Consider the following 16,461-nt stretch of genomic DNA (forward strand, 5'->3'; position numbering starts at 1 on the left):
GCTTAAGCCAAAAGGATCCATGAATTTGGTTTTTTCCTCTATAATTGGAAGTACAGTACTATGGGAATTTATGAATTCTACACCCAAAGGAAGGACTGCACACATGTGCTTTTGCTAGCAAAATGCTGTACTGGGGTCCCTGGGTGGCTCAGTGGGTTAAGTCTCTGCTTCGGCTCAGGTCATGGTCTCAGGGTCCTGGGATCGAGCCCTGCATCAGGCTCTCTGCTCAGTGGGGAGCCTGCTTCCTCCTCTCTCTCTGCCTTCCTCTGCCTACTTGTGACCTCTCTCTGTCAAATAAATTTTAAAAAATCTTTAAAATGCTGTACTTTAAGTTCTGAAGCTCCGCTCTCATGGACACATACCTGGGTCAGTTGCTGATACAATGGCACCAAACAGCAGACAGTCTGTAAAGTAAAAATCTCCCGCAAGCTGTCCAGTTACTTTCATCAGTGTGACACAGCCATACATTATTGACCTGCTCAATAAACACATTTCTACTTTAGAAAAAATCAGCAACTGTTAAAGAAGTCAGAATATATTAAGAATAAGATGAGTCTAATGTAGTACTTTGTGACTAATCCCAAATTTAACTCATTTCATTTAAATATGGTAATATCTTGTCCGTAAGGAGAATTCAAACAACTTATTATCTACGTGAACACATTTTATTGAAAAAGGTCCTTAGGCACACTCAGGAATATAATACTACATAAATCAAATTTGCATTATTTAAAAAGTATAATTTGAAGGATAGAAAGTGTTTTAATTTTCAAGTACTTACCCAATTACAAAACAAGAAATTGCTGTTCCAAGAAAAGCATATGCTAGGATTGACCCAAGGTTTCGAAAAAAATGTCTCTAACAAAAAAAAAAAAAGTTACAGTGTGTTAGAATACTTACTGATTATTTAGAAAAGAAAAGGCTTTCTATTCTAGTGTGCTTTGCTAATATTCAATGCATTATTCATTAAAGGAAATAAGAGAAATAATTTTTGTACAGGCATAAATTTCAGCAAGGAGAGGAGAAGGGAGGGAAAAATGGAAATAACTGCCTGTTTCTGAAGTGTCAGACATGATAAAGTCCACGAGTTTAAAGTTGTTCAAAATATATGAAATATACAAGCACTTACTCTTTTCAGACTATATCCTGCATAAAATATGATAGGAGGAAGCAATATGTTGAAAAATACTTCTGGATCAAAGGTAACCTGTTAAAATAAAGAGTTCTTTTAGATGAATTCCCTTAGAAGACCTTGTATTACATTATCAAATTATGAAAAAAAAAGATTGAATGTTAAACTGATGAAAGTCAAGAATATTACTGTGGTCACTGAAAAGTATTTCATATAGGATAGCTGTTCTATTTCTCAACCAAACGACAAGGAGACAGTGTTGGAGCAATCAGTTAAGTCATATCTGTGGAAAGGGTAGTAAAATACTATGACATTAAAAAATCTTAAAAATGGGGAAATCATGAACATTTCTTTGCTTTAAATTCAGGAGACCCCCAAACTAGGTAACAAAATATGGGGGTATACCATTATTGCTGGCAAAAAGAAACAGACTTCTTACACAGGTAATGACTCTAAGAGGTATACAGCATAATATTATGGCAAGAACTTTCTGTGTGACTAAGATTTCTAGTCCTGATGGCCCATTTCTTTTAATATCTATTTCTTATAATCATATAGATGACCCTTTCTGTTCATAAGGCTGCAGCAGGATCCGACATGAACACAAAGCTACTACACACATACCCATGCTAAAACTTTGTTTACCAGAACTTTTAAGGAACTGGAATTTTCCACAGGTGGAAAGAACTCTCGCTGCAAAGCAAACTAAGCTTGTACGAAACTGTAAAAAGCATTAAGGATGGTCAGAACCACAACCAAGTAGCTCTGAAAGCCAAGTTCTGCCCATGCAGAAGACAGAAGTGGAGGCGCCTGGCCGAGGGTGGGCGGCAAACAGGAGACACAAGCAAAGAGGCCCTGAGAAGCTTCATGGGGAACTATGGCATGGACAGGAAGAAGCAGCTCCAGGAATATCGGGGTGCCAGTGAGACTGTGGCACAGCCTCCTACATAAAGCTTTATGCACAGCATGGTACAGTAACTGGTTCTCAGAATGAGGCCCCTGAAGTTGTGCCAGATTATGAATCAAAGAAAGATGAAATTGTCCTCCATATAGAACACAGTCAAAACAAGGAAGAAATAATATTAATTTTATTTTAATGGAATATTAATGGAATATTTTAGGTATTATCAAATAAACTCAACGTGCTGAAGTACCATAAAATTCTAAGGACCATCTGGTAATTGAAAGAAATGCTTATTCACCATTTATTACAATTATAAACATCACAGAATGAAACTAAAAGGATTATAGTACTTGGCCTCGATCAGAAAATGAAGTATACAGATGTCTATTTCCTTCGTATTATATCACACACAAACTGAGATTTTTCTCCATTTTAAGAGACTGATTTTCAACATCATTAAAAATTCACTATTGGCTTCCTGAACCACTTTGCTACTAGTTATACACTTTTAAAAAAATCCAAATATTCCCTTTAATGAAGAACTTACCTTTCTAAGCATTTCATTATCTTGAACGTTATTGAGTTCATGTGAACTAATTTCTCCTTTAAGTGTATATTCATAAAATTTTCCACTAACATTTACCAATAAGGTAGTTGGGCTTGACTGCACTTCACAGCTTAGGGTCACATTATTTACGTCACTTGGAACATGAATGCCGTATCGAAGCACAAGGCCCACCAAAAGACCTGGAAATAATAAAAGAACCATATAAGCTCTTCTTCTGGACAAAGACTACTTCTTTTATAGCCCACACATACCTTTGGATTGTTAACAGAAAGACTCTTATGATAGGGGCACCTGGGTGGCTCAGTGGGTTAAAGCCTCTGCCTTCAGCTCAGGTCATGATCTCAGGGTCCTGGGATCGAGCCCCGCATCGGGCTCTCTGCTCCACGGGGAGCCTGTTTCCTTCTCTTTCTCTCTCTGCCTGCCTCTCTGTCTACTGGTGATCTCTGTCTGTCAAATAAATAAATAAAATCTTAAAAAAACAAAAAAGCTCTTATGATAGTCCTCTGTGGTTCAGAACCAATTTCTAGACCGAATGCAGTTACATTTTAAAGTAGTATTAAATTTGCAAATCTAAGAGTCTAATATTCATATAATCCAGTGGGACGAGAGGAAAAAACATTCCCTAGGGCACAAGCATATATCACTGCATCTCTAGATCAAGATATAAATGGGTAATTAGGAATGTAACAAAATAAAAAAATACCTTCAAATTATCTGCACACAGAATATGCTCCAAGGTGTCCCAACCTGACAGCATAATCCTGTTAGAAATGTGTTTACCGCCTCCACCTCCATCCATCAGTTCATAAGACCGTTAAACACACAACACTTCCCAAACTATTCTTACAGCATCTGGCTAGCCAAATAATACACGTTTAACAAACTGGAATGTCAATAGCATTTGAAGAGCAACTGAGCTCTTCTACCACTAAAAGCTCAGATTTTAATTGAAAAATATGTGCTTTGGGACACCTGGTAGCTTAGTTGTTGGGTGTCTGCCTTTGGCTCAGGTCACGATCCCCAAGTCCCGCACTGGGCTCCTTGCTCAGCGAGGAGCCTGCTTCTCCCTCTCCCTGCTTCTCTTTCTGTCTGTGCTCTCTGTGCTCTCTCTCTGTGCTCTCTTTCTCTCTGTCTGGCAAATAAATAAGTAGAATCTTAAAAAAGTTAAAAATATATAAAAATAAAATAAATTAAAATATGTGCTTCAAAATCAAAACATGGAAAAGAAGTCCTCAGTCCAGCACTATGACATCAGCGTATTGCTAGAATTGTACTTGGACCATCATACTGATATTCAGATGTGCACCATGTTCTAGGTTAATCAACCTAGAACCAATATAGAACCATGTTCTATATTAATCAAACTGATAATGGCTTTATTGAGATGTAATTCACATACCATAAAGTTTACCCTTTAAACCACACAATTCAGTAGCTTTTAGTATAGTCACAAAGTCATATATTGATCACCACTATCTAATTTTAAAACATTTTCATTGCTCCAAAAAGAAACCCCATATCTATTAGCAGCCACTTCCTCCCCCGCCCCCCCAAACTCCAGCCCCTGGCAACCACTAATCTGTTTTCTCTATATATAGGTTTGCCTACTCTGGACATTTCATATAAACAGAATCCTACAATATGAATTTTCATGTTTGGCTTTTGTTCACTCGGCATCCTGTTTTGAAGGGTTTTTTTTTTTTACTTTTTATTCATTTATTTGACAGAGAGAGAGAGACCACAAGGAGGCAGAGAGGCAGGCAGGGAGAGAGGGAGAAGCAGGCTCCCCGCCGAGCAGAGAGCCTGATGCGGGGCTCGATCCCAGGACCCTGAGACCATGACCTGAGCTAAAGGCAGCGGTTTAACCCACTGAGCCACCCAGGCACCCCCTGTTTTAACATACTGAGCCACCCAGGCGCCCCCAGGCACCCCCTGTTTTGAAGGTTTATCCCCGTTGTAGCATGTATTAGACATCATTCCTTTTCATGGTCAAATACTATTCCACGGTAGAGCTATATTTCAACTGCAAACTGAACTCAAACTTCTGGAACTTCCCTTAACTCCAAGATGTAGAGCATACCACTATGAGTTACACCTGACCTCCCTGTTTCCTTTCACACTAACCCGCCAGCCACTCTCTTAATATATGTGATTAGAGTACTATGCTGAGTAGGCCTCCAGGGTTCAGAGATGAAAACAAGGTCCTTCCTTCAAGGAGCTCTCAGCCTAGTTAGTGAAAACAGACTTAATAAACAATTACAGTATGGTGTACACACACACACACACACACACACACACACGGTGTTAAAAAAAAAACAAACAAAACAGAAGAAAGCGGTACCTAATCAAGCCAGGGGAAGTGGGAGGGGGAAGTGGGATGTGGGGGGAGTGGGATGGTGGGGAAGTCTTTCTAGAGGTGTCACCTAAGCAAGGAAACAAAGTAAAAGAAGAGGTTTTCCATGTAGGAGGTACAGTAGGACACATCCAGTCATGGAAGAGAGAACATAGCCCATTCAGGGAATCACACATAGTTCAGTATGGCTGGGTTATAAAGTGACAGAGTTGAGTGTGAAAGATCGGCAGGAGCTGAGTCATAAAAGACCTTGCAAGCTGGGGAAGGGAGTTTAGACTTTATCTCGAAAGCAAAGGGAAGTCATAGAAGGGTTATAAATAAACAGGGGCTTGACATCAGATTTCTATTTTAGAAAGACTGGTTGCTTTAGACCACAGTGGTATGAAAGGGCCAGAGAGAAGGCCACTGCAGTCTTTCAGGCACTAAGCTTAGAGCTTCATCTAAAAGGTCAGAGAAAGGGATGGAGACAGATTTTTAGAAAGTAATTATTTTTTACAAGAATCAGTGACTGAGTAGACCAGGAGGAAAGGAGACTGGGAGAAAGACTAAGAGGAGCCAAAATGACTTGGCAACTATGTGGGTAAGCTGGCCTGAGCAACCAGATAGGTAGCAGGGCCATTCGGTGAGAAAGGGAACAGGTTCACGGGGGAAAACATACAGTTCTGTTTCAGACCTGTTGAGTTTGATGTACCTGTGACAACATGCACAGTTGAGTGTGTGGGGTCTGGAGCTCAAGGAAGTAGGGGGTCTCAAGTGGAGATGGCTGAAGTCAGGTGCCTTTGAGATTACCTGGGGAGCAAATAAAATGGGAAGAGGACTATGGATATATGCCCGGATTTTATCCCAACATTTAACAGCCAAGGTGAAGGAGCTGGTAGAGGAGGAGGAGCTGATGAAGGAGTGGAAGGAGGAAAAGTAATAGGAACAGGAAGAGAAGAGGAGGAATTGATGAAAACTAGCTAATGCTGCAGCCAAGTCAAGGAAGACAGGTGTTAAGAATGGTCCACTGGGTTTGGGAACGAGGAGCTCACAAGTGAGCTTGGTAAGGGCCGTTCCAGTGGAGCAGTGGGGGCAGAAGCCAGGCCAGAATGGGAAGTGATAAATGCGGAAGGGGGGCAAATGTGGCAAGTGGGGAGGGTGCAGAGATGAGGGATTCTTTCAGGCAACTTACAGTCACACATTTTTTAAGTGAGCAAAAATGAGTAACTGCTAAACAGTATGATGACCTCAAATGTTTAGAAAGTTTTTACCAAAGTCCTAGATTGAAAATAAATGAAAGGGGTGCCTGGGTGGCTTAGTGGGTTAAGCCTCTGCCTTCGGCTCAGGTCATGGTCTCAGGGTCCTGGGATCGCTGCTCAGCAGGAAGTCTGCTTCCCCCTTCCTCTCTGCCTACCTGTGATTGCTCCCTCTCTGTCAAATAAATGAATAAAATCTTTTAAAAAATAAAAAAAATTAAAAAATAAAGAAAAAAGAAAATAAATGAAAGAGAAAATATTTGCAAGTCAAAAATCTGCTAAAAATCCACACCTGGGTGGCTCAGTGGGTTAAGCCCCTGCCTTTGGCTCAGGTCATGGTCTCAGGGTCCTGGGATTGAGACCCGCACTGGGCTCTCTGCTCAGCAAGGAGCCTGCTTCCCTCTTTCTCTCTGCCTACTAGTGATCTCTCTCTCTCTCTGTGAAATAAATAAGTAAAATCTTTAAAAAAATTTTTAAAAAAAGAAGACATAGAGGTGGCCAGTAGGTACATGAAAAGATGCTCAACATCATTAAGCATCAGGGAAATACAAATTAAAACCATGATGGATGGGATCACCTCACACCTGTCAGAATGGCTAAGATCAAAAAGACAAGAAATAACAAGTGTTGGCGAGGCTGTGGAGAAGAGAACCCTTGCGCACTATTGGTGGGAATGCAAACTGTTGCAGCCATTATGAAAAACAGCATGGAGGTTCCTCGAAAAAATTGTTAAAAACCCACCATATATGGTCTAGCAATTCCATTTTTGAGTATTTACCTGAAGTAAACAAAAACACTAACTCAAAAAGATTTATGTACCCACAAATTTCACTGCCACATCATCTATAATAGCCAAGCCATGCAAACAACCTAGGTGTCCATCCATGGATAAATGAAGAAAATGTGGTGTAATACATAATGGACTATTATTCTGTCATAAAAAATGAAATCTTGCCACTTGCAATAATATGGCTGGACCTTGAAGACATTAGGCTAAGTGAAATAAGTCATACAGAGAAAGACAAATACCTTATGATCCCTCTTATATGTGGAATCTAAAAACAAAACACCAAGCTCATAGATACAGAGAACAGACTGGTGGTTGCCAGAGGTGGGGTGTGGGAGGTGGAAGAAATTAGTGAAGAAGTAAACATTTATTTAAAATTTTTTTAAAAATGAAAGATACACTGTGAGGGTAGCTAACCTCTAGAATACAAAATAAGAAAGGGATAGTTGTGTATGAGTTGGGTTTGATAAGGACAACCTTGGTGAGCAAAGGCTATAGATCCATAGTCACCCTGCCTACATGATACAGAAAGAGCTCTTTTCTCTACTATCCTGTAAGGCCTCCTAATCAAGAGGCTCAGTAAAAGTCATACCCCCCTTATATTTCTGTGCCAATATCATAGCTAAGCTACTACAAATAATGATAACAGCAGCACAAATTCTGTCCATGTCCTTAAGGCCGACTGTGGAAGGATTGGTATCCACCAGTTTTGCACTCCGATTCAAAGCTGAAATGTCACTGTGTGCCCTGAGGAGGGCTCAGTGCTTGGACAAATTTGAAACACACACTTTGGCAGTTAAAACTTCAGCAAGGAGAATAATTACTTAGGTTGAAAAAACTGAGATGCTTTTTATTACAGCATCAGACATCTGAAAAATTAGAATTTCTCTGAATAAAGTTGGTAGTTCAAGTTAATTTGGGTTCTGTGAAAGGTCAAATTGTAATCAGAGAGTTAAAGCAATTCTCAGTGAAGAGAAGTACACAAAAAGAATGCTTTGTTACGGGGATAAGGCGGAAACTTCCAGCCTCCTACAGACAGAGGCACAAAAAAATACTGATATCACGAAATGTAAAATTACCACTAACAGGCAACAAAGAATACAGTCTCAAAGAGATATCCTTCACAGAACAGAAAGGTCCCACCTCTCCTACACATTCCTGACCCTCATGTACTGGACCTCCACCCAGGGATAAAGAACTCAGTGTATCATTGAGGGTCCCAACACTGTATGGGGTTCACGGTCAATGGAAATTGGTTTTCTACGGGTCTCAGCTCATTCTCCCAGGCTATGACACTAAAAGCCTCTGATAGTCAAAATATGGAAGGAATATTGATGGGATATCAAATGTGGTCAAAATTGATAAAATTTCTACAGATTAACATATGTATGTTTGTACACAGAGATTTATATACACAATGTATGTGCGTGTATTTATTATATAACATTTGTCTACTTCTTGAAGAATGCTGTTAGATTTTGTTTTAAAAGCTAATTCAGGGGCACCTGGGTGGCTCAGTGGGTTACATGACTTTGGCTCAGGTCATGATCCCGGGGTCCTGGGATCGAGCCCCACATCGGGCTCTCTGCTCAGCAGGGATCCTGCTTCCTCCTCTATCTCTGCCTGTCTCTCCACCTACTTGTGATCTCTCTGTCAAATGAATAAATAAAATCTTTAAAAAAAAAAAAAGCTAATTCGACTTCAAGGCAACCAAAAAAGGCAAGGTCTTTGCTAACCTCTGGTTAGTTTTTCATGTGTTTATTCAACTTTTTGTCTCCTAGCACATTCTCTGCAGCAGCTCCTCCAACCTTTATCCTCCTTCTCAAATCTTCAACCTCACTATATCCTTTTTGGAGAAGCCACAGGCCATCTGATGTAAGCTGTCTCAATTCCAAGCCTCTCCATGTCAACACCAGCTCGTTTCTCTTTAGCCCCACTCTGGGGATAGATCAACCTCCTTTCAAAGGGAGTTCTCTCACTTAGCATCTTGAACTAATCAATCCCCATCTTCATTCTTTCTGCATGTATAATCTGACCCTCATAACCTTATGTAGTAGATATTATTGTAAATCTCTCAGTCATCGTTTCCTTATCTCTAAAATGGGGATAAATGACTTAGCCACCAGTATTTGGCATTAAGTGATAAAACCAGCACTGAATCTGGTTTTTCTATCTCCAAAGCTTCTCTAAAGTTCCTTTTTTTTTTAGGTACATCCCATGCTGGCATAGAGCCCAACATAGGGCTTGAACTCATGATTCTGAGATCTAGACCTGAGGTGAGATCAAGAGTCGGACGCTTAACAGACTGAGCTCCCCCAAGGCATCCCAAGCCTCTCTAATTTTCTTATTTATTTTAAAATTTCTACTGTATTATGTTAGTCACCATAAAATACATCATTAGTTTTTGATGCAGTGTTCCAAAATTCATTGTTTATGTGCTCCATGCAATCCATGCCCTCCTTAATACCCACCACCAGGCTTACCCATTCCCCCACCCCTTCCCTCTAAAACCCTCAGTTTGTTTCTCAGAGTCCATAGTTTCCAATTTTCTAAACATCTCACATGACAATGAACTGCTCCAATGGTTAAGGTCTCTACTCCCTCACAGCCTTCCCTCACAATCTACCTCCAAAACCCTTACCACCTAAGTATTATTTCTCTACATATATGATCTTATGAAATTTAGTACAGCAAGATGTAGGAGGAAAAGCACAAGTCTGAAAGTCAGAAGCATGAATTCTGGCTCCATCAAGTTCTAGTCTGTGATCTTGGAGTCGATAAACCCTCCTTGAACCTCAGTTTCCTTACATGTCGTGATGGTAACACTAACTGTTTATCTTTATACTTAAGATTTATCACTTCAATATAAGGCAATAAGGTTAGGGGTAAGAGAATGGGGCTTCTGAGCCAGACTGACTGGGTCTGAATCCTGGCTCAATACTTACAAATTATGTGACTTCAGGCAGGTCATTTAACCTCTCTCTGCCCCAATTTTCTTATATGTAAAATGGGAGAGATCATAGTACCCATCTCACAAGGTTGTTAGGGGGGTTAAATGAACACATTAGAATGCCCAGTGAACACTATCTATTAAGGCACTAGATCCTAAGTGCTTTGTGGGCAGGGAAGATGACTCATATCTGTATTTCCCATCATATCTCATATGTCAAAGACAATAATATTTATTGATGAATCATGTCAGTTAAGCATAAGACTCTGGATGCTGGAAGTTTCAGGGAAAATATTTCTTTCCTGTCTCTTGCTTTCTATAGCATCTGTAAACACACTACAGCGAGTGATCACTTTTCAGACTCAATTAGCTACCCTGACAATTTTTACTAATGGTGACTCACTTTTAAGCTTCTTAAGCAAGCTAGCCCAGTGAACAGAACCCTTGGGTGCTTTCACATTGTGTTCGTAACTGGAGCAATTAGGCTATATTACAATCTAGAAACTGATCACAATTTAATCTTTTCTTTTTTTACTCTTGATTCTCAAAAAGATAAAGGAGAGGCTTATTTTAAATAGCATTCTTCCACGATTTAGGTAGCTAAACTGACATCACAGAAGTAAAATCATTGGTGGGCTGAACTGTGGAGGGCTGGATAGTTGCAGAGTAAGGAACATTTTCATCCGAAAGTCAAGCAGAAAAATACAGGTCTTAAGTTAATATATTAACAGCTATGAGAGTCAAAGAAAAGGTAAATGGCAGACATCGGTTTCTATGGCACTGAATATACTTTGACCCAATCCCATCTATTCTCAAACTGGACTTGGGAGTTAGTCAGGAGGCTGTTTATCCACAGCCCCCAATGCCATACTGAGAAAATGGAACAGGCTAAAGAATGCCAAGTTGTGGCAAATCAAGCCCAGGTCTGACTCCCAGATAACACCTTTCCACTTGATATTCCACAAGAGACACCCTTGTTTTTCCTTCACAAAATACTAACACTAAGCTACTCCATAACCTTTTACTACCAGAAATGTCAGGAAATGTAGTCAGTAATCCCACTTTCCAATTTAGCTCAAGAGTTAGAGGAAGTTAATGACATCAACTACCAAGGAGCAAATATTTTCAGGGCAATTCTAAGTCTGTATTTGATACTAAAAAAAACCTGTGTTTGCCTCTCAACTTATAAGACTAATGAATTAAAAGAAACGTTTTGAGCCTGACCTGAGAAAATGCAGTATAATAGCAATAATAATAGTATCAAAGCTATCATTTATTAAACATTTACTTAGGGGTCAGGTACTAAGCTAAAAACACTTCTTCGTCACAGCAACCCTCCTGTCATTTCCCCCAGTTTACAGGTGACAGTGTAAGAGGGTAAGGGACTTGCCTAAGATCACATAGAACAATTAGCACAGTGGGACAGGAACCCTGGACTGACTCTAAAGCAGGAGTTGGCAAACCACAGTGAAGTTTTGTTTTTGTGTGGCCCAAGAGCTAAGAACAGTTTTAATGTTCTTTAGCTTTCTTAAAAGGAAAAAAAAAGAAGAAAATGCAACAGAGACATATGTGACCCACAAAGTCAACAATATTTATACTCTGGCCCTTGACACAAAAAAATTGTGGACCTCTGGTCTAAAGCCCTGCACCTTTAACCACTACATCATACTCTCCCCATATGGAGCAAAGAGGCTTCTATGATCAGCTCCTTATTTTAACACCATAATACTCATTTGGCATTTAACTGAATTTAAGATGCCATTCTTTTCTCTTTTTTTGAAGATTTTACTCGTTTATTTGTCAGAGAGAGAGAGAGAGAGAGAAGACACACAAGCAGGCAGAGTGGCAGGCAGAGGCAGAGAGAGAAGCAGTCTCCCCGCCGAGCAAGAAGCCCGAAGCAGGACTCGATCCCAGGACCCAAGGACCATGACCAGAGCCAAAGGCAGTGGCTTAACCGACTGAGCCACCCAGGTGTCCCAAGACGCCATTATTTTCTTTATGTGACCTGCCTACCCAAGGAAGCTAAGCGCCTTGAAGGAGGGGCTCTTCTATTTATTTGTATTTTCTGTGCCTAATACATAGTTGGCTAACTAGCAAATGTTCATTCAGTATAGCAAATACAAATCATACGTTGTTATACAGAGAAATTATATATAGAGAGAGGTGTAGCTTAAGGGGCACTGCAAGTAAAATGCAAAAAAATATGGAGTAGGAAAACTACCCAATATGTCTAGAAACTAAGAATCCTACGGAGCAGAGATATTTGCACACAGGCTTAGAATCGTATTACCTTACAGATGAAAAATAAGTCTGATTTCATGTATTTTCCTGATGCACACAACTACCTTGTTTTGCCACTCTTGAGATGCACATATGCTCGTTCCAGAAGTCTGTATTTACTGGGAAGGGCTGGGGAGGAGGGTCGTGGAGAAATGTCTCCTTTGTGCCGCTTCTACCTATTTGCAAGTCTGGGAAACAAAGCTCAGCAAGCTCATCAGTTTAAGCCTGTTCATATGAAGATAATCTTCACTCACGGACTTCACTGAAAGGACTGTCTGTCCACGCTCGTCTCTTCAGCCATCTACCCTCACAGTCACATTAAGACAGTCAGCAATATGCATCTTTACCACTCAGGAGGCCTCCCAGCAGGCCAAAATGCCTGTGAGCCCATGGTTTGATTTGCCCTTCTTTCCTTAAGACCAAAATATAAAAATACATAAACAAGAAACCTCAAAAAGAAAGCACACTAAGACACCAGAACTGAAACCATTTACTCAATGATCCCTCAATAACCTTACGGCACCAGCAAGTCACCCATACCGCATATGCGTGGTGTTCCTAAACACTGTTTGGCTGAACTGTCCAGATCGCCGTATAGTACAACACACTGCTGGGAGATCTTTAACTCTTTCCTGTCCTAACCTCGGTATGCCTGGATTAGGACGGTAGACCACACGTATCCTAATCAGATATTACGAGCATAGTACAATAAAGCAGGATGTCATTAAAAATACCCTAAGCCTTCCTGGTAGCTTTTTCTGCATTCGGGTTTTCACTTGGGCTACAAGGGAGGTAACGTTTTCATTCTCAACCTCGAAAGGACAGGGCGTAGCAAGAGCTGGGTGATGGGTATAGGTGGACCCCGGCTCCAAAAGGACGCCAGATCCTGAGCGGTAGAGATACTACTGCAGCTTCAATGGACCTTAAACAAACTGACACCCCAGAGAAATAGATCGCTACGCTGTCTTCCCCTCCCCCAGTCCCCAGCCCAATCTGAGACACCGCACCCACTCCCTTCCCATCCTCAGTCCCGGGTCCCAAGCTTGGTAGGCAGAGGCGGGGAAGGGGGGCGGGGGGTGGTGCGCGGAAGAAAAAGGGGGTGGGGTCGGAGGGAAAAAAGGTGTGGACAGGCAAGGAAAGGGGGTGAGAAGCAGAGAAAACGGGGGGCGAGGCTGAGGAAATGGGGTGAGGCAGAGAAACGGGGGGCATAGCAGAAAAAGGGGGGATGAGGCTGAGAAACGGGGGTGGGAGGGAAAGCGAGGCAGAAAATGAAAGAAATCCGAAGGGGAGCTGAACACAGGCCAAGCAGGGCCAGGAGAGGAGGCGAAGCAGCCGGCGGGCAGAGAAAGGGGGAGCGCCAGGGAGCGAACATGGGTTGAGGCACTTGCCATAAATCATAGCCAGGCCGGTTTCATGCAGGAAGCGGGCCCGGCGGTGCTTGAAGAGCCATATCGTGAGAATGGTGAGGGTGAGCAGCAGGATGAAGATGAGCAGGTTGGCGCTGTCCTGCCGGTGGCTCTCTTCCGCTTGCTTCTCGGACACGATCTCCTCATCCATGGCTCTCGCCGCTCCGCCGGCGCCGTCCAAAGCCCCGGCCCAGCCAAAGACGCCCACTGCGAGGAGCAACCAGAACGGCCGCATGAGCCGGTGGGCCCCGGGGCCGCGGCCGCCGCCGCCGCCGCCACCACCGCCGCGGCTGAGGGGCGCCCGCAGCCAGCCGCGCCGAGCCATAACTCCCCCCGCCCCCCGCCCCGCTCCTCACCCGCAGCCGCCCGCGGTCGGACCACTCCCCGAGGGCTCACGGGAAAGAGGCGGGGCCCCAGGGAAGCCGTCGGAGCGCGCGCCGCCGCCACCGCCGCCGCTCTTAAAGGCGACGCGACACTCCCGGCTGGTTCGGCCCCATCCCTTTGCCCTTCGGGCCTCCACCGCACCGGTTCCCCCCAGCCTCGGATACGCACGCTCGGGGGCTTCCAGGGAACGAAAGGCTGTCGCATCCAGCCCACAGCTTTCTGGAAAAGAAACCTCAGCTCGGCTTAATCAAGCAGAGGCGGATCGGGCTAGGTCTACTTTGGTCCTAGTCTTAGAGCTCTCAGGGGAATCGAGCTTTCATAACCCATCTCAATATTGTCCCCCAGTGTCTCTTAACTGGATAAGAAGTTGTCCCCTTGGGGGACGCCTAGAACGCCATCTCTGTAATTTAAATCGGATTCTCCTTGTTCTGTCCTCACTGGGAAAAAACCAACACTGTAGTCGTTATGAAAGAATTGACTCAAAGGCAAGGAATATGAGTGTGTCTGTACGTTCGGTTTTCCTTATATGTAAACCACCCGCGTCATCTTCTCACATCAGGAACCTGTACAGAGACACTCGTTCATCTCGCAAAGAAGATTCAGTGTGTGCTCAAACTTACCCAAGCTTCAAACCACTCCTCTCCTTCCCAAAGAGGAAATCTTTTGAGGTGTGGTGCATTTCTCTTTCTCTCCTTGCTCCTTTCTTCCTGCTGTTACAATGCAGATTTCCCCAGCTGGGAAGTCACCTTTGACACCGTCTCTCATCTCTCTTCCTCCAAGAGTATTTTCTCTACTCAGCCTCTCCACGTCTCACACCCAAACGGAAAGATTCACAGTTCTCACCTCTTGGAGAACAGTGGCTTCCTATTTTCTCCATAATTATCATCAAATCACACCTTAGTCTGTGTGGGCTTTTTGTTCTCTCTGGACTTTCATTTCTACCCCTACATGAATGCACTACAAATCCCCAGCCGTGACCTGTCACTCTTCCTTCAGGCCTCTAGCGGTGGGATCCTGATCACATCCTGTTGAAGGACCTACCAAGCCCAAAAACTAGAACTGCTTTGAAGTGAGCTCGATTCTCCCTTACAAACATGAATTCCTTCTCAAATTTTGCATACTATCAATCCAATTCCTATCATTCTGCCTAGAATTCCTGATTCTTAAATGCTTTATCACCCCCTTGCTAAGACAAATAACATCCAGGTAACTCCAAGCTACCCCATTCTGGATTCCCTCCTGTAAACCGGCTCTTCATTTTAACCTCTTTAAGTTCTGTGAGGATAGTGAGCTTAAGGGGAAAAAAAAAGACCTAGAACAGGTTGTTCAACTCCAAATTCTGTCCCTAGCAGGTCAGGAACTGTCCCAGGGATTGTGAAGCCCATTTTCTCCTATTAGTACCTGGAACTATCTGCACTTTCCCAAGAAATCTCATGCCTGCCTGTCCCCTATACCCTGGCTACAGCCTAACCACACTGCCCTGTGCACACAGGGCTGGCCTTTAAGAAACCCAGGTAAGATCCTTCCCAGTCTCCCCACTGCCCCCTCCCAGACCTAGCTTGATCACCCCAGAAGACCCACCAAATTCATTTACCTGTTTCTTCAGGCCTAACCACCCACTCTCAGGCTGTTTTGCCTCAGAACAAAATCATTTTTCAGTCTCTGAGTGTTTGGAATTAAAAAAAAAAAAAAAACTCGAAGTCAGAGATTGCTTGCCTGACCAGTAGCAAATATTTTCAAGCGCCAGACTTTACTTCTGTCCACAGGCCCCAGTGACCTAGCAGCTACCCCGCCCCACCACCCAGCCACCTCTTTCTAACACAGTTCTGGGAGGAATCCTGACGGGGCAATAACTCTACCAAGTGGGCCAATCCCCATGAGTTTTGGCTCCCCTGAGAATGTACCCCTCGCTCAACCCAAACCAGTTGCTGCATTGATGTCCCCGAGATGTCCTCCTTTAACAGCTACTTGAATTTCACTCAGGACATCACGTGCTCTGTGGCTGTTTCAGGCCGTGCTGTGTCACCATCCCGCTTACACACAGACAATACCTACATGCAACTCCCGCCCTGTGTCCTGTGGCGTGAAGAGGTTGCCATTCAGCTCACTTCCCCACTGTTGTTCCAAGCTCCTCGTTCCTCCAGCCCTCATTTTTTTTTAAAGATTTTATTTATTTATTTGACAGACAGGGATCACAAGTAGGCAGAGACTCAGGCAGAGAGGAGGAAGCAAGCCCCCCGCTGAGCAGAGAGCCCCATGCGGGACTCAATCCCAGGACCCCGAGACCACAACCCGAGACCACGACCCGAGACCCGAGCCGAAGGCAGAGGATCAACCCACTGAGCCACCCAGGCACCCCTTCCAGCCCTCATTTTAAGCCCTAACACTCTCCATTCCTTGTCCCCTTATGATTTCCTCGTCTATCCTGTACATTCACGGAGGATGTGGGCATCTGGGTCACA

At 43.2% G+C, this 16,461-nt stretch overlaps 1 protein-coding gene across 3 annotated transcripts in view; it reads right to left on the bottom strand.

The window, feature by feature from the left end:
- SLC9A6 (solute carrier family 9 member A6) overlaps positions 1–14,958 on the bottom strand; it is a 53,235-nt gene extending 38,277 nt beyond the window's left edge. For 2 of the 3 annotated variants that reach the window (XM_044234439.1, XM_044234438.1), the window contains exons 1-5: positions 13,598–13,940; positions 2,584–2,783; positions 1,130–1,207; positions 782–858; positions 363–475 (exon numbers count right to left, since the gene is read on the bottom strand). In XM_044234439.1, coding sequence (XP_044090374.1) covers positions 363–475; positions 782–858; positions 1,130–1,207; positions 2,584–2,783; positions 13,598–13,940 — 811 coding nt within the window. Of the gene's footprint in view, positions 1–362; positions 476–781; positions 859–1,129; positions 1,208–2,583; positions 2,784–13,597; positions 13,941–14,619 lie in introns of those variants that run through there. The other variant, XM_044234440.1, reaches the window with a different exon arrangement.
- Between the last annotated feature and the right edge of the window lie 1,503 nt (positions 14,959–16,461).

Source organism: Neovison vison, chromosome X, assembly GCF_020171115.1.
Source record: "Neovison vison isolate M4711 chromosome X, ASM_NN_V1, whole genome shotgun sequence".
Lineage (NCBI taxonomy): Eukaryota > Metazoa > Chordata > Mammalia > Carnivora > Mustelidae > Neogale > Neogale vison.